At 35.8% G+C, this 18849-nt stretch overlaps 2 protein-coding genes across 2 annotated transcripts; both read right to left on the reverse strand.

The window, feature by feature from the left end:
• Positions 1-10574: 10574 nt before the first annotated feature.
• LOC123885999 lies at positions 10575-11213 on the reverse strand. Its single transcript, XM_045935339.1, has one exon. The coding sequence runs from the start codon at positions 11211-11213 to the stop codon at positions 10575-10577; it is 639 nt and encodes a 212-aa protein (XP_045791295.1).
• Positions 11214-11625: 412 nt separating this feature from the next.
• On the reverse strand, positions 11626-15642 carry LOC123887103 (EEF1A lysine methyltransferase 4). The gene is made up of 9 exons (XM_045936389.1): positions 15380-15642; positions 15022-15138; positions 14336-14404; positions 14224-14243; positions 14092-14144; positions 13945-13975; positions 13770-13848; positions 12720-12859; positions 11626-11975 (listed from the first exon to the last, which is right to left on the reverse strand). Exons 1-9 carry the CDS (start codon positions 15546-15548, stop codon positions 11949-11951), a joined length of 705 nt encoding a protein of 234 aa, XP_045792345.1. The 5' UTR covers positions 15549-15642; the 3' UTR covers positions 11626-11948.
• Positions 15643-18849: the final 3207 nt, after the last annotated feature.

Raw genomic sequence — 18849 nt, forward strand, 5'->3', positions numbered from 1 at the left:
GTTAATCAAATACGTGGAGAAGGTGCAAAACCTAGCTAAGCATTTCGATTCGTTCGAATTAGTTTACGTTCCCCGCGAACAAAACATGAGAGCAGATCTATTGTCAAAGTTGGCGAGCACCAAAAAACCAGGAAGCCATAGAACCGTTATCCAAGAAACCATAAAAACTCCCAGCATCAACGGGGAAGAGGTAATGATGGTAATAGAAGAAGAAGACTGGAGATCGCCCATTATCCGGTACCTCCAAAAGGATGAGCTCCCGAAAGAAAGGGAAAAGGCTTTTAAATTGAGGAAAATGGCGGCATGGTATTCAATGGTAGGGGATAAGCTATATAAGAGAGGATTCGCGTCCCCCCTCCTTTTATGCGTCAGTACTGAAGAAGCCAAGCGCATCATGAATGAAGTACACGAAGGATCATGTGGTAGTCATATCGGTTCAAGAGCATTAGCAGGAAAGATATTGAGAGCAGGATTTTATTGGCCAGATATACATGATGATACCGCCATGTATGTAAGAAACTGTGACAAATGCCAAAGACACGCCAACCTGCATCACGTTCCGGGGGAGCCACTGAAGTCAGTGTTATCCCCTTGGCCCTTTTTCATGTGGGGTGTAGATATCGTTGGTCCATTTCCGGTTGGCTATAAACAAGCGCGATGGATCATCGTCGCCGTAGACTACTTTACAAAATGGATTGAAGCAGAGCCGGTATCCAGCATCTCGGCGGAACAGGTAAAAATCTTTTATTGGAAGAAAATCATCTGCAGATTTGGATTGCCCAAATACATCGTATCCGACAACGGTACACAGTTCGCCAGCGAAAAGGTCGTTGAATTCTGTCGAAGCAAAGGAATCAAAAACACCTTTATATCAGTGGAGCATCCACAAGCTAACGGACAAGCAGAGTCAGCAAATAAGGTGATACTAAGAGCCTTAAAAAGAAGGCTAGATAGTAAAGGCGAAGCTTGGGTAGCCCACATCTCACCCATCCTCTGGTCGTATCACACCACTCCCCAATCCTCGACAGGAGAAGCGCCATTTACAATGGTCTATGGTTCGGACGCGATGATCCCGGTGGAAATAAATCCTCCTAGTTGGCGCAGAGAAACCACGACGCAGGAAGAGAACGACAGAGCTCTGGAAGAGAACCTAGACATGATCGAGGAAAGAAGAGAAAGAGCGCATTTCAGGGAATTCGCCATAAAGCAAAGAGCCGCTAGGCGTTATAATACGAGAGTCAAACAAAGGAGTTTTCAAGAAGGCGACCTGGTGCTGAAAAGACCTATGGGAAAGGATAAAGGAGGAAAGTTCGCAGCAAACTGGGAAGGCCCCTTTCGGGTGCAAGAAGCTTTCGAAGGAGGAGCATATCGCCTAGAGACCATGGAAGGAAAAATCCTCCCAAGGACATGGAACGTAGCAAACCTAAAGTTCTACTATAGCTAATCACGGAGCATCACTTTATCGGTGGAAGAATAAGTAAAACCATTCTCTTCTTTTAGCAATATTTTTAAATGATGTATAAGAACCGTTTTCATAAATGAATAAAAAACAATGAGACACTCTTTTCCCCTGTTTCAACGGGGGTTTTTATCGAGGCTCATTGAATTTCAAAATTCTAGTAGTTTATATCTTCCTGCATATCCCAAAATATTTGCGTCAATAAAGGTCAACCTGATTAAGTTACGGGCTCTGAACCAACAAAAATGGTTATCTCAAACTTGAGCTCTGAATCTTTATTTAAAGATCAACTCAGATGTGAGCGCTGAACCAAAAACAAGGGTTACAGTGCCTTGGCGTCACCTACGAGTTGGGTACGTCAGAAAAAAAAAATTATTAAACAGGGGTTACAGTGCCTTGGCGTCACCTACGAGTTGGGTACGTCAGAAAAAAAAATTTATTAAATAAGGGTTACAGTGCCTTGGCGTCACCTACGAGTTGGGTACGTCAGAAAAAAAAAAAATTTATTAAACAAGGGTTACAGTGCCTTGGCGTTACCTGTAAGTCTTACGAGTTGGGTACGTCAGAAAAAGCAAAATTAAACAAGGTTGAAAGGCCTTGGCGTTACCTGTAAGTCTTACGAGTTGGGTACGTCAGAAAAAGCAAAATTAAACAAGGTTGAAAGGCCTTGGCGTTACCTGTAAGTCTTACGAGTTGGGTACGTCAGAAAAAGCAAAATTAAACAAGGTTGAAAGGCCTTGGCGTCACCTGTAAGTCTTACGAGTTGGGTACGTCAGAAAAAGAAAAAATTAAAAAGGTTGCAAGGCCTTGGCGTTACCTGTAAGTCTTACGAGTTGGGTACGTCAGAAAAAGCAAAATTAAACAAGGTTGAAAGGCCTTGGCGTTACCTGTAAGTCTTACGAGTTGGGTACGTCAGAAAAAGCAAAATTAAACAAGGTTGAAAGGCCTTGGCGTCACCTGTAAGTCTTACGAGTTGGGTACGTCAGAAAAAGAAAAAATTAAAAAGGTTGCAAGGCCTTGGCGTTACCTGTAAGTCTTACGAGTTGGGTACGTCAGAAAAAGCAAAATTAAAAAAGGTTGAAAGGCCTTGGCGTTACCTGTAAGTCTTACGAGTTGGGTACGTCAGAAAAAAAAAAAAAAAATTAAAATTAAAAAGGTTGCAAAGCCTTGGCGTTACCTGTAAGTCTTACGAGTTGGGTACGTCAGAAAAAGAAAAATTAAAAAGGCGAGATTATCAACACCGCCAGAAGAAGCTTATACACAACCAAAGCAGGCGATTCATTATAACGCCAAAAGACAACAGGTATAAAGTTATTTGTATCAATTTACAATTATTATAGAAAGTAGAAGATGTCACAGGTGCAAGGACAAAGTTTCCTAGACGAGAACAACAGAAGGCGTTACCTCACAACGTAATGCAAAAATAATCCATAAAGTTATAAAGAGAAGAAATCAGGCGAATAAAGAAATTTATAAAGGACCCAGCCAAGGGGCAAATTGTTCAAAGCCACAACAGGGCATACAAAATAGTTACAAAAAGCCACAGAAGGGCAAGAACAAAAATCATTACAAACAAGATCATATCATTCACTGGGAGGTACATAGGGAACAAGCTTTCCTTCAATAATCTGGTTCATAGCATCAGCTTCAGCTAGGCGCGGGGCGTCGAGGTCTGGGAAAAGAAGCTTGACCTGCTCAAGGGCATAGGCGAAACCTTCCTCGTACTGATTGGCAGCATACAATTGAAGCTCCCTCACGTCAGTTTCCAACCTCTCCTTCTCTTCGCCCAAGGTCCCCACGGAGAACACCGCTGCATCTTTCTCTTTAGAAAGCTTAGAAATCACCTCATCTTGTGCAGCAGCATTCTCTTTCAGCTTGGTCTCGGAGGCGGCATAACTTTCCTTCACCTTCGCCAGCTTATCCTCATATTCCTTCTTCAACCTCTCCGCCTCGCCTTCCTGTTCTTCCTTCAGCTTCTTAATATCATCCTCCAGCTTCGCCTTAGTTTCAGAATACTTCTTCTCAATATCAGCGAGGTTGTCATCAACCATCTTCACTTTTTGCCTCGCCTCCATAACCTCTTGCTCCTGGCGGTTTGTCAACAGATAATTGAGGAGAGTACCCTTGACTTCATACTCTAAGGCTTTCTTCCTCAGGTCTTCCGTCGAAGTGTTGGTGAAGCGAGTCATGTCACCCACCATGGTTACTCCTCTCTCAATAAACTCCAGAGGATCGAAGGAGCTCCAGGAAAGGGGCGCAGCATTTTCAGCGTCTTGAGCGGGAGGCTGAGAAGAACTGGAAGCCGCGCCTTTGCCCTTGTCAGCGCCCCCAGCCTTCTGAGTAATCTTCTCAACTTTTTGCTTTTTGGGAGGAGGAGGAGCAACACCCTCGTTCTCCTCTGCTCCAGAAGCCGTCTTTCCCGGGATCTCGACACGGATACGCCCCTCATGCTTCTTCTTGCTCCGCCCTTCCTTCATAGCAGCTTCCTCCACTTGCAGCTTTTTCAGGGGATCAGTCACGGCGACAACAGGATTGGCTCTTTGCTGGCGAGCTTTAGCCAAGAATGCCAGTCTCTCCTCATTAGAAATAGTCCTCATTCTCTCTGCAAAAGTAAAAAGAGACAAAAAAAAAAAAACACAAGAGTTAATAACGAGGCGAGACCAACATTAAACAGAAGTAGAAAAATACCAAATGCGTTACTTACGTAAATACTCTGTCAGGGCTCCACTATTACCCTCACACCTAAGAATGTCGGCGGTATCCATAAGAGCATATGAGTCAAGGAAGCTGACGGTATCTTGTTCAAAATCACTCAAGGCCTCAAAGACGGCCCCCTTGATAAGCCTAGGGTTATCGGTCCAGTAGAAGGGAAATAAAGGATCTTCTACTTCATCATACATCAAATCCGGGAATTGATCGCCACAGCGAACCCGGAAGAAAGAGTTCTTAAAGTTCTTGAAGTTGGAAGCGTACAAACTCAAGAGGCGACGGTTAGGTTGGCTACTAAGGGAGACTAAAGCTTGGGGTTTCAAGTTTTTAATGTGGTAGAAGGAGAAAAAGACGCCAATTGAGGGCTCCAGTTCGAAACCTAAGCACATCACCTCGAAGGCTTTGACAAAGGCCCAACTATTGGGATGAAGCTGGGTAGGGGCGACGTTAAGAACCTTCAACATCTCCGCCTCAAAAGGGGTAAAGGGCAGCCAAATATTGAGGGGTTGGATCACGCCAGTATAAAGGTAGAAATAATGCGGAGGTTTGTCATTCTTAGAAAATACAAACTCATCCTCTCTGACAGGCTCGGTAATAATAGAATCTTCATGTCGAGAGTCAGAAAGTTTGACGGCTTTCCTAAAGCTCCTCACCATTTCCACACTAGTATACTTCGAAGGAACTTCCATGGTGACTGGAGTATAATCAGCAACGACCAGATCTCGACAAGGATTCTTCCGCTTTCCTGTGAAAGAGGAAGGGGAGATTATGACACAATCACTGTCATTACCACTATCACTACTGCTATCACTATCACTACTACTACTCCCCACATCAAAACCCCATAATTCCGAGTAAAACCCTCGGCTATTAAGGACGCCGTTAGCCCTAGTATAGTGGGCGCGAACTTGTTGCGCCCATTCGAGATAACTAGGAGAAGAAATAGGAACCCTCTCATCATTATCATCTAACTCCCTCAAAATAACCATTTATCCAAACCTAATCAGAAAACTAGGGTTCCTACTCAAGACAGACCAAATCGGCAAAAAGGAGTAAGGTATAAAAGAAAGAATACCTCAAAGGAATTGACAAAGCTTGGAGAAATAAACTGGAAGCGTCCTAATCGTTGAACAAAGGCTTGCTGGATCGAAGAAGGATATGCGAAAGAGAATACTGATTCGCGAGAAGAAATAAGTAAAGGGAAAGAAGAAACGGAGATACTACTTATAAAGAGGGAAACTTTTTCGATTGGTTGAAGTCCAGAAGTCGAAGTAAGAAGTACCAAGTGCGCCGTCGGATTAAATACGTGTCAAAAAGCGTGTATCCCGAGAATAAGTTTTGGAAGATTTATCGTCAAATAGTTATCACCCTAAAAGGCGAACATGAAGTCGCCTCGAAGCACAATGCGCCTCTGGAATGACCACGCCAAAATTACGAGCCTTGCCTTTTTTGAGCATAACATAAATTAACAGGAAAAACGCTCAAAAAAAGAAAAAATTCAAGATTAAGGAGAAAGCAAAACACAAGAACAATAAATTCAGCCCTAGACCAAAAATCTTTATTAATTTTGAAAAATAAAGGTACAATGACAGAAAGCAAAATTACAAAGAAAAACTAATCTTGAAAGTCCTATCACTCGGACTCGGAATCCTTTGGCGCAGGCTCAGGAAAAATCATCTTGGATTCCACGGTGACCCGGGACCCTTCTTCTTCACTGGACGAAGAAGCACGAAGCTCAGGAGGAACGTAGGTCTCCAGAAACGAAACGTAATCCTCATCGACACTACCAGAATCGGAGGTATCCGAGGAAAGAATGATAACCTCCACCTTTTTTACATCCTTAGACCTTCGGGAGCGAGTGGAGTTGGAGGTAGACACCTCTACCCTTTTCTTCCTTCGCTGAGGCGGGGTGCTTCTGGCAACAGGTTTTTTCGCATTGTTATTTTCCATAATAAAGATTCAAAACAAGTTGATGAAATATGAGAATAACAGTTGATATTTATAGCCAATCTTGCCCAACCCTAACATCGTTATTAACGGTCGTAATTAATGCTTGGACGGTCGCAACTACTTTGGTTTGACTGTCTTGAGAACCGTTATTTTTATCTTTCCAAGGAGTCAATGTTTGACCCATTTAAGTTAATGGAGATTTTAGAGGAGGGCGATACTAGCAGAAATAGAAAGCAGCGTATAACGGAAAAGGAAAGATTGAAATTCAAATTACTTAAAGGGAAATACAACGAAAGCAAAAAGTATGAAGAACAAACAAGGAATGTCTTAAATGCAAATTACAAACACGCAAGGAAAAAAGCATAAAGGGAAAAGTTGGCGAGCAGGAACTTCATGGCATGGTGGAACCTCCCAATTCACTGGCATCGGCGACGGCGATACGATGCATCTCCTCCAACGCTCGTTTCACCCTTTTCGCCTTCACCATATTCTCATCAATAGGCTTCAGATCCTCTCTTAGTTCGCTTTGTTTGTCCAGAAGGTCCACCAAAGAATGGCGCCGGGTAATCAACTTAGCAATGTCATCCCTAATCTCGCCCTGAAGAGCCCTCTTCCTCTTCACCAGCGGCTTCATCTCCTTATTCAGCATCGCCAGACGATCATCCACTCTGCGCTCCTCATTGAAGCATATCCCCAAGATCTCCTCTTGCACACCCATAGTCTCCTTCGTAATCTCTATCTGGCTGTCAACAGCTTCAGTGACTTCGGCGTGGCACTCCTTCACATTTTCCACAGCGATCACAAAGGATGCACTATCCTTCAGTTCCTTCTCCAGACGAAGCACACTATCGAGAAAGCGTTTCTCTTCTTTGGTCAACCTCCAGTAGTAGTCGTTAAGCTCCTTGACGAATTCAGAAAATTCGCCAAAATCCTCCATCAAGTCTTCAGTATTTATGGTCAGCATGCGACGGAGCCGCTTGATAACCGGAGAGGCGGGAGACTGACCGCATTCAAAAGGAGGATTTTTGGGAGACATAGTGTGGAAAAGAAGTCTAAAAGGTTAGCGAACAACAAGGGATGAGTTGATCGGGGCGCTGAACGCTTCATTTATAGATAAAGAAATCTCATCGTGGCAGCAGCAGGAGGGGAAACGGTTAATGAGAGTTGCTCATGAATGTAAGAACGTGCACCAGAGAGTGGGAGAGAAACGCGGTATATCGCGCGCCAAGAATTTTGGAGGGAAATTCGAATTGTACTTAAGCATTTCATTCCTACGGATTTCATGCTTGGGGGGCTGTGGACTGGGCAATGGGCCTAAAGGCAAAATCAAATTAGCCCAATTAATATGAGAAAGGAAACAGGCCCAAAACAATTAAATTCCAAACGCCCATTTGGCGATACAAGGCCTTGGCGAGGTGGGTAATGACGGATAACGCCCATAAGACGGATTTGCATATGACAATAAAATATCTTCATCCTTCCCTGTCTTAGCGATTAACTTGGGAACGAAGAAACCAACTCCTTGAAACCGCCATGGCTTGGAGACCAAGGTCTTATTCCTACTTTCACGCTGCATCACCGGAAAAGGCGCTGAAGACCGGATTTGTAGGAACCCTAGCTTGGAGAAGAAGGCTTTAATGGTCTATAAATAGTTTGATATTTTCATCTGTAAAGGGAATCGAATTCTGACTTATTAAACTCCCAGGGTTGTTGGGATTGAACTGAGTGTAATCACACCATTTGATCAATAATACAAACCCCCTCGTTTTTTACCAGAACAGCTACAATAAGAGGATTCAACATAAAAAAGAGAAATCATTTTCTTCTCTAAAGTCAATAATATTTTGTAAACTTTTTTTTTTTGTAGAAATTGTAAACTTCTTTTTAAGAAGCCAAAATATTTTTCATCTATCTTTGTAACTTTTATTTACTATTTGGATTCTTGCAGAGACTGATGAAGATGACTACGAGGGATAAATAACATCTGGATTGGGAACAGAGGAGTGGATAAAATATTCAAGTTTAATTCTACAATCAGAAAATTGTACTAATTTTGAGTTATAAATCTTTATTTGCAGGTCCATATACGAAAGAACAACATTGTTTGTTATTCAAATTAGGATTAAGTATTATCAATTGATGTTAGAGTTTTAAGTATTTATTTATATTTTTTATATTTTATTGTCATTTTTTTTAATCATATGTTTACTTATTAAAAAATAATTGTTGTTCATATTATTTTTTATTGGATTTAAATCATGCTTATAAATGTTTTTTTACTATTATTTATAAATAAATGTTGTACTCTATTTTTTTACTCATTATTTTTTTATTTGTCTAATTTTTCATGTGATATTTAACAAATACACTGATAAAATAATAGAAACTCCTCGAATGACTATACTATAGAATGAATTGGAAAAATGTGGAATTGAGAAATTGATATGCTTAAAAAAAATTATTCTTAAACTTCATACTTATCAAGTAGAGAAAAATGTGTCATTGTCTGAAATATAAAAGGAATGAAGTAATTGACTTCATAGATTATTTTTCTATTTCATTTTATTATTCTATTAATTATGGTTTATCTTAACGTGGTTTTTCTAATAAAAAAAAATACATAGTGATTTGTACCAAACAAAATATTAAAATACGGGGGTATTGATAAAAAAAATAACATACATGGAGGTATTAAGCAAAAAATAACTTACACGGGGTGAGACATACATTTGTAGATTTTATTATATAAAAAATACGATATCAATTGAAAGCAGGGAAAGTTACAATGATTTTATATATATAAAAAAAGAATTAAAAGCAATAATATCATGTATTACTTTATTTTTATTCTCCATACATCACTGTAAAATAAACAAATAAAAATAAAAACAAATAGATACATTTTTTAAAATTTGCACATTAACAAATGAGATATGCTTAAAAAAATTATATAATTTTTTTTTTGTGTCAAGCAAATGACAAACAATTCTACTGTTCATTACTTTTAAATAAATAATATTAAAATTAAAATCGCCCCATTTTACTTCTCAAATGTGAAATTTTTTCACACGGGGACATGAGATAAAATACTCCTGAAGAAAACAAATGTCTAAAGGAGAGAGATGACGATTAAGAACAAATATATTAACCGTTAAATTAGTTTTTGCATAATGACATTTTTTTTATGAAAATAAAAGAACAAATATATGAACATGTGAGTTGGGAACGGGGAGTGGAGTATCACTCTCCATTATGCCATTTCTCCTTAAAATCTCCAAAATTTGGATCTTTTATCATATTTAAATAAACTATTACATTAAATATAAAATTAATTTTACAAATAATTAAAAAAATCACAATATTAAAATTTTAATAATCCATATTTTTCATGTGTGAAAAAAATGATCTATATTTTTCATAGAACATTAACCCGGGCGATAGCACGGGTAAGTTATACTAATTAACATATTTTACAAGTAATTCATATCAAATTCCCCACTATGATGTAAATAGCTGTTTTATTAGTAAAATGATCAATTTTTACTTATTTCATCAAATTCCAACTAATTTTGTAGGTTGTGGACAAAGAGATGCATTCTGATCAAGAACAAAGGATTGATGTATGGAGAATCTTGCTCAGCGAGAAATGGCGGTCAGTGGTCACGTGTCAGAAAACTCAATGGTGAAGAAAGGCCATCTCGCTCAGCGAGACTTTGTTTTCAGAATTAGTATAAATAGCCATCAGTTGCAGAATTTTAGAGAATTTCATTCCAACCACTAAAACTCGTGCAGGAGAGATCCAAGAGCCAGATTTGAGGAATCATCATTGTAATGTTTGTTCATCTCTTTTCTACTTAATCTTACGTATATTTCCAGACAAACCTGTTACAGTACCAGACAAACGTGTTACAATAAGACCTACCGAAACATGTTTAAATAGAGATGAAAAGCTTTTCCAAATGATGCCACAATGAAGGCCTAACTTAAGCTCCTTTTATATAGATATCAAAATATTAAATAAAATATCATAACTAAGAGCACCATTATCCCAAAACTCAATATGAGTTCTTTAAGTGGGTCATATTTCATTCTTTATATTATTTTACACTTTTCAATTATTTAAGGAACTCAACCAAATTTCTCAAATATCCATACAACTCATCAAAAACTCTTAAATGGGTCCCATTGGGTCCCACATGTTTTACTCATTTATATTTTACAATAATATATAAAAATGTATTTGAATTAAAATTCTTTGATGAATTTGAAACAAAGTAAAATTAAAAACATATAAAAATATATTAAATAACACAATACATGATACAAATAACTTAATTATAAAAAAATACATTAAAAGAAATTCATAAACATAAAAATAAAATACATGAAAAAAGATAGATTTAAAATGTTTTTCAATTGTTGTTGTTGTGCCCAAAACGTTCCCATATATGTTCTATCAAGTTTTGTTGAAGTTGTCGATGAATTTGCTTATCACGAACATCAAATCTTCTACGCATGAACTCTTGAAAATCAATATTAGAATTATTCTTTCTAGATACTTTTTGTCGCGATACTTGTTATAAGCTTCACCAATCCTCTTCCAAAAACTTTCTCCTTTTTGATCAATCCCAATAATTGCATTCTTTGAACTTTTGAGCCATGATTGAATGAGAACTTCATCTTCCTTTGGTTGGAATCTTGTTTTTGGCGTCTTAACAACCGTTGATCCAACTTCTTCACCAAGGTTAATAGTTTCCAACCCACCTTGAGTGCAAAACTGTGGTGTTTCAGGCACTTGATCATTTGATTGCATGCCACTACTACTCATTTGAATCCCATGAAGCATAGTGGGGTTAGTTAATTGATATGGATAATTTCCAAAGTGTGGGTTAATTTGTAGATTTGGAATAAAAGGAGAATTTTGAAAATTCGGGTTAAAAGTTGGATTTGGGTTAAAAGGTGCATTTCCAAAGTATGAGTTTTGTTGATTTGAGATATGAGAAGAATTGCCACTATTTTGTAGATTTGGAATATTAGAAGAATTGACACTATTTTGTATATAATTTGACCAAGAATTATGGTGATTGGGGTTCATTGTCAAATTAAATGTGAAAAAAATAATTTAAAAGAGATAGAATAAATAGTTAAGACTAGATGTGAATGAAAAAATAATGAAGTGAGATATCTATTTATACCAAAAATGATTCAAAGCTTTTATAATATATGGAATATAGCCGTTGGCAAACAAAACAATGGATTTCTTTAAATTGCACTGTAGCATGTGTCAGATTACAACAGTTGGCAAACAAAACAATTCATGGCACTGTAGCAACGATGGATATATTCAAATTATCCATGTGCTTCTGACAAAAACCGTTCCTTTTCACATGAAAAAGCACCGATAATGGTGCTCTAATGAATCATAAATTTGGTCAACGATAAGCCCTCTATTATAATAATACACAAATTATTTGTATTCAATTGTAATTGTCTCTAATAGCTTGAGATTTGGGTAACAAGCTGCATCAATATAGCCATTTTGAATATTTAAAGCATAAGGGAACATTACAACTGCGTTTAAGGGAACATCACAAGCTAACATAAAACTTATGGAATCAATCTAATCTACAATTGAAGAAATGCTACTGTCTTTGGATCACACAAATATTGAGAGAGAAAAAAGTCATAATACAAATTGTTGTAAAGAAAATATCATTAACTTTGGATTTGACATTACAAATTCTAGGATCAACTAGAGTAAAGGAGTAGTTAACACAAATTTGTAGATTGGATATGCATGCCTTCCTCGTTAAAGTGCGCCAATTCACGCTTATACGTTTGTATTAGCAGAAATTTCCTGTCAGAAAGATTATAACAAAATTATTAGTCTAATAAGCAAAGGATATATACAGCTACGCTCAACATATCGCTGTGAGATATGAATTTCAAACCATGATGAAGAGTCGGCCGAAGCCGTATAAGAGAATCATATTTATGATTTGGTTAAATTGCTGTAGGATGAGAGAACCTTGAGACTAGTAGCACAATTGCTAAGATATCAAGGTTTGACCTCAACTGAGTCCTGAGGGGGAGTTTTGTCGGGCTAGTCCCTCCTAAGTAAGAGTCATGACTCACAACTAACTTCAAAACAAAGTATGAACATGCCAAGAGAAAAATGAAAGACGCAAAACAAGCAATATGCGAAAAAGTTTTTGGTTATTTAAGCAGATAATTTGCAAAGACAGTGTGTTTTATTTTGGCTGAAATTTCAATACATTGGTCTTGTCATCGAACCCTTTATTTTGATATATTCTATTTAGTATTTTTCTTTCTCTATTGTTCGGACTAGATACTCATTTGTGGGATTTATTGTGTCAACTTACACCGTGACAGTGATTTTGGCGCTTTGCAGTGCCCTCGTTAATATTTGTATCTTACATTTGAGGGATTTATTGGTAATATTGTTAAAGTTGCCTTCGTTCGATAAATTTTCTGATTATGAAAGAGTTTATGAGATCTTTATATTCTAGTATGTGCTCTGATACCAACACTATTGACCAAGGACATAAGCGTAAGCACGCACCACAAATTATCTGATTACCTTAGTGCAAATGTATATATAATGGACGTCGGGATTCGGTCCTAGGGTTTCCTCCGCAGAGCTTCCATCATTATTAAGTGGAATAGGTTTTGTCAGCTCCCAAAGTGGATCATCAGATTTTTCTTCTGCTGCAAGTTTCTCTGCATATATCACAGAAGTGGTTATTGACAATGGCATAATTAACACTCCAATATTGAATAAACAACACGAAAAAATGCAAATATTGTCGATTGAAGAGGAACAATTTAACAATTTATAAAAAGAAAATGTAAAAAGGATGCTTTAAGGAGAAAAGCTTTAACTTTCAACAGAAATGATACATATAATTATTATATTATAGATATAGTCATATAGATATAATATAAAAACAACTCGTGTGTTTTCACCTATTGGTTTAAGCATTTGGCAGGCATAGTTGATCTAAAGTTCATGACATAGCATCAAAACTTTTGGGATAACGGTCCGACAAAACACATGACATTTAGCTCGAGGTGTTATTTTAACCCAACAACTTAAGAATTTGAGATAGTTGTTACATGATTTGAATTAAAGGCCAAATGGCAAGGCATCTCATACTTTTAAGGAGTGTTGTCAATTGTGGATCGCGAAAAAATAGAGGTTTGTTTAAATTTCGCTACGCAGCAGTGATATAGCACTGTCATTTCCACTATTTGACAACAATTTGTACCAGATATCGTATCGCAAAACCATAGAGATTTGTTCAAATTCCGTTATGCCATAGCACTGCTATAACCGCTATTTAACAACACTGCTTATAAGTAGCAAGGAAGGAATAACTAATTCAACAATTACCAATACACACAACAATTATATGTTTCGGTTTGCAGGTATTGCTCATACGAAGCTCATTTTGTTCCAACTTATTATTTGTTATTTGGGATTTTCTGAATTTAAAAGTAAATGATAGAACTAGATATCACGTAAAACTAGAAGCCTGGCGATAAGCATTGCCTGAGAGAACAGAAAAACTGTAATAGGTTCACAAAACTTGGCGCAAAAAATGGCATTGACAATAGGATTTAAGCCAACCTATCACATGGAGTTTAATTGTCCAGGAGCATGATTCGCGTAGCAAACGTAAGCGATATTGTGGAGCTCCATACGTCACCTGCAATGTTTACAAGCATTGAAGACCGATAAGGTGAAATGCAAAGACACTTACATCCATCGCTCTATTGATACTAAAAGAAAGAGGTTTAATTACCAGAATATAGACTCCTTTGTTCTTGAGAACCCTATAGTGTGTCATCAACTGCTTCAATAATGGTGAACAGATCAAGAATAAAAAAAATCCAAAACAAAATTGAAGTGGTAAAGAACTATGGACTTTTTGTTCATGGTTTCATTATACCTCCAAATTTCTTCAAGCATCTTTGTAGCATTTTGTCTTGAATTGTTTCCACACTGTCACAACAAAATATGCAATAAGCAAACCATTAGTCTTGTCAAACGTACAAGTATTTCAATGCACACAGTCACTCACCAAGATAGAATCAAGAGTTCCTGAAAAACAAAGTTAAACAGTATATCAGCAAAATTCATTGTTGAAGAGGTAATCTAATTATATTATAAGTATGAATGAATCAGAAGCACACCTTTGTCAATAACAGAACCAAAAGACTCTGATTCAAAAGCACTCATGTCTCTTACATCCATTTCCAGATCTGCCTAATCGTTAAGGATATTTCGCACTCAAGTACACCACTATCATCATTCACTACTTCATCAATTTTTTTTTAAAAAATAATAATTATATTTATGATGATTATATTCTTTTTTTGTTTGGTTAAGTAGCCTAGTGGCTAGAATTTCACCTTTTAAGGTGAAAAAGTGGGAGTACCAGGGTTCAAATCCCGGTCCCCGCATATTACATGCAATGTCCTTGCCAACTGAGCTATGCTCACGGGGATTATGATGATGCTATTCTATAACATGGAAAATAACATGATCTTATGGCAACCGTAGCAGCCTCAAAATGAAAAACAAGATATGAATTGACAGTGAATTTGGCAAAATCACAGTGACACGGTGATATTGTTGAGGCCTCCAAGTATAGTTTCTGCCAAAATCACGGTAGAATACCATGATTCTGTCAAAGTCACTGTCAATCCAAAAATTCCCTTTGATGTATTCGTGGTCACGATATAGACCATATCAGTTGCATTTGACCACAATTATCCATAGTATCGAGATTCAACTGCTATTCAAAAACTCGTACATAACACGAATTCATCATAAGGATTTAAAAACATGTATACAACATTAAGTATCATAAGGATACACTTCAATTCAGGTCGATCTTGGTATTTCTTCTGCATAGCATCAATCACCACAGAGCTTATATCAATGTTAACAACATCCTTGTAACCACCTTCATCAACCATACCTTCACTAAACGCTGCAAACAACACACACACAAAAAAACAAAAAAAAACCTTCAAAACAACATGCCCACATGCATTACACAAAAGGTGATAAAAAAACAAAATACAAAAAGCAAAAAAAAATTGATTTTTATTGAACCCAAATGAAAAAAAGTAAATGGGGTGGCATAGAAAATCATATCATATCATATAAGAGGGATCTGAGAAATGAAAAAAACAATGAAAAAAAAATTGGGTTTTGTTGGATTGACATGCCTGAATTTCCAGAACCAACAACGAGGATAGATTGATGAAGAGGAACATAGAGATTGATGATAGGAGCCAAAGTAATGTACTTTTGGTACCAATCAAAAGGACCAGGTTCATTTGTGTAACGGTTGTCCCAGTACCATGATTCACCGTAGGCTTGTGTACCTGTTGACATCACTGTTGAATCTGTAACTGTTTGGTTGGAAGGAACAAGATAGATTGATATATGAAGTTGTTTATGTTTGTGTTTTGTTTGTTGTTCCAAATCTGAAAACAAGAGTAATTTGGAGTTTGAATCAGATCATACAAACAAGAGGTGCCACGTCTTACACACACACACGTGGCATGGACACTATTTTTTTCTTGGGGGCTCACTAAAAAATATAGTATATAAATTAAATACCAAAATCATATTGTATACAAAAAAATTAATTATCGATAAATCAAGCTTCATATTTTAAAATAATACTTTATGTGTGCCAAGCGACTTGAAATAATCAATTATTGACTCGCACAATTTTTTTTTTTTTGACAAAATCATATATTTTATTATTATATTACACATATAGTAAAAAGAAAATTTATAAAAAAAATCCATATTTTAAATTGAAAATAGTTGTATTTTTTTAGAAATAAATAAATAAAAATGATGCATTTTTTGCATTGATATCTATAACATTATATAAAAAGGATAGGTGAGTTTGGGATGGACTTTTCAATATACCTATTTTACCCTTGAGTTAGTTTCACAACTTCCATTAACTAATCAATTTAAAAAATTTAAATCATAAAAATGGGAATAAGTGGCAAATGGGTTGCCTATATAAAAAGATAATACAAATATTTTTTGTGTCGATTTTTCATAATACCAACAATATTCTTATTTTTTTAGCAATAAAAATCTTTTATTAACAAATTCATCATAACATAAGACTTTTTTTTTTGAACATAAGTTAGACACAGACAGGCGCGGAACGCTAGTATCTATATCTATACTTATATATAAAGATGATAAAAAAAAATTTGGTGTGGACTTTTCATAGTACCAACAATACCCTTGACTTTTTTTTTAACAATTTTTAGCAATAAAAATATCTTCTTCTTCTTTTTTTACATAAGGCCGCTAGTACATATAAAAATTAACTTTTTTTTAGGAAAATGTTCTTGCTAATGACTTGAGACAATTTTTTGTACTAAAGAATTGATTTTCTTTTAAAAATAGAAAAAAGAAACAGAAAAAGCCTCCACCAAGGGTTGAACAAGGACCTCTTGAAAGGAGGGTGCTGCATTTAACCACTCAGCCAGCATGCATAATTTATTCTATTTCTCTAAACTAAATATATGATATAGTTGTAATTTTATAAAAATATCAAAGTTATACTAGTAATTTATTATTTTTCAGGGGTGGCCGTGGCCACTCACATCCACCTCATAGTTCCGCCTCTGGGCATGGAGCATTAGGCTAGTTTTTTTTTTTTTTGAAATTGCATTAGGCTAACTAGGCTGATTGATGACAATGGTTTAAAATCGCACCGATCGTTTGTAAAAAATAAAATGATAAATAAAAAATGAATGGAGGGAATAATAAATAAATTTTTAGAAAATAAAGTATGCACTAATAGAGTGTCACACATCTTCGTCATATCTTGCACACACACAAAAAAAAAAAAAAAAATCTTCATTATAAAAAGAAAAATGCTTAATATCATGAAAAATCGGTTCAAGAATATCACGACAAGGCTTATCTCGGTTTTTCTCTTCTCTCTCATACTCCTTTCATCATCTAGTCGAACAACACCTCTTTTCTCTCTGAAATTTTGCTCTTGTTTAATATCTTCTTCTTCCAAACTTCTCTCTCTCAAATTTTTGGCTAGTCATATTCTTCTCTCTTCCAAAATTTCTCCATAAAGTTTGTGAAATTCAATTAAACAACATAATAGATACAAGAGATCCCTGCCCCGATGTTACATTATCAGAGCGACTCAACACCAATTAAAACTAACTGAAGAAGACTCTAATGCAGGAAAATGAACACATTAAATATACATTTAATTAAATATACATTTAATGTGTGAAAGTTGAACCACACACTACCCTTGACTTTCACACTCGCGCCGCCGTTCAGTCGGACTTGGGTTTTGGGCCTAGGTGATGTATTAATTTTTAGTCACAAAAATCAACTAATTTTATTTAATTAATTAACAGTTAAAATGAGTTAAAAAACACTTTAAATAAGTGCTGGCTCGGATCGAATCGACCGTGAACTGGTAAGCTTCCCCGTTTTTCTCGTTTCAGTTTTTACATCTCCCTCAAAAACTGACTCATGAACCAAATTAGGCAGTTTAGTGACCGAATACTGGTAGAAAAAGAAAAATATACAAGAGTTTGATTAAAAGTAGGACCAAAAGTTGTGATAGAAAAAAAATTTAACAACCAAAAAATGAGAAAAAAAATCTTTAAGAACTAAAAACGAAATTTTCAAAAACTATAGAGACTATTTACTTATTTAACAAAATAACAATGATAATTAAAAGGGAACTTCTACCGTACATTCGAATAATTTGAATGTACTAGTACATTAGGTCGTTAAATTGAAAATTAGTAAATATTTTTAGGAATTAAAAATTTATTATCCGATTATTGTATTTTAGAGATAATAATATTATAGGGAAAAACACAATCTCATTGTTTATATGTATTATACTGATTTTTTAACATTTTTTTTCATTAAAAAAAATTCAATATTGATGATTATTAGGAATAAAATTAAGAAAATATCAAATTTTATATTTTTGACAGCTTTGATAAATAATATTTTCTTATTATAATGTTTTCAATGATATAAAACATGATTTCTTTTAAAAAATATTCATTTATCTGCTAATTTAATGACATGATGTACCGGTACATTAGAAATTATCCAATGTACCATAGAATTTGCCTAATTAAAAACGGAAATTAAGAACAAAAATAATTGCCACCGATGACCGATCTATTAACTTATTTAACATGTTTTTATTTTTTTTAATCCATAAACCATATGATTAGGATCTTCATAATTAGCTAGGGTCTTCTCACCCTGATTGCTCTCCCTTATCTCATTCCGCCCGGTAGAAATCCTCAGCATGTAAGTAAGTCACTCTGCTGATTGCAGTATCTTGTTTCTTGCTTCTATTAATTAATGTAGTACGTGCAGATTAGAGGGTTGTTTAACAAAATAATAAACAGCCTTAAGTTGAATGAAATACAATGTTCATGTGTCTTTATATATATAGATCACATATGTGAGATACATACACTTCAACTAACTAACTAACTAACTTGGTTACTTTAACCACAAGCTACTTAACAAACTAACCATATCAGTTACTTGAGAGACAAGTAACTACCTAACCACTAACAAACTTGAATCATCTTCTTAACAATTCAAGCTTTCTATGCTACACACATTGAGCATTCTTCTTATATCTTTCAAT

The sequence above is a fragment of the Trifolium pratense genome, linkage group LG5 (assembly GCF_020283565.1).
Source record: "Trifolium pratense cultivar HEN17-A07 linkage group LG5, ARS_RC_1.1, whole genome shotgun sequence".
Classification (NCBI taxonomy): Eukaryota; Viridiplantae; Streptophyta; class Magnoliopsida; order Fabales; family Fabaceae; genus Trifolium; species Trifolium pratense.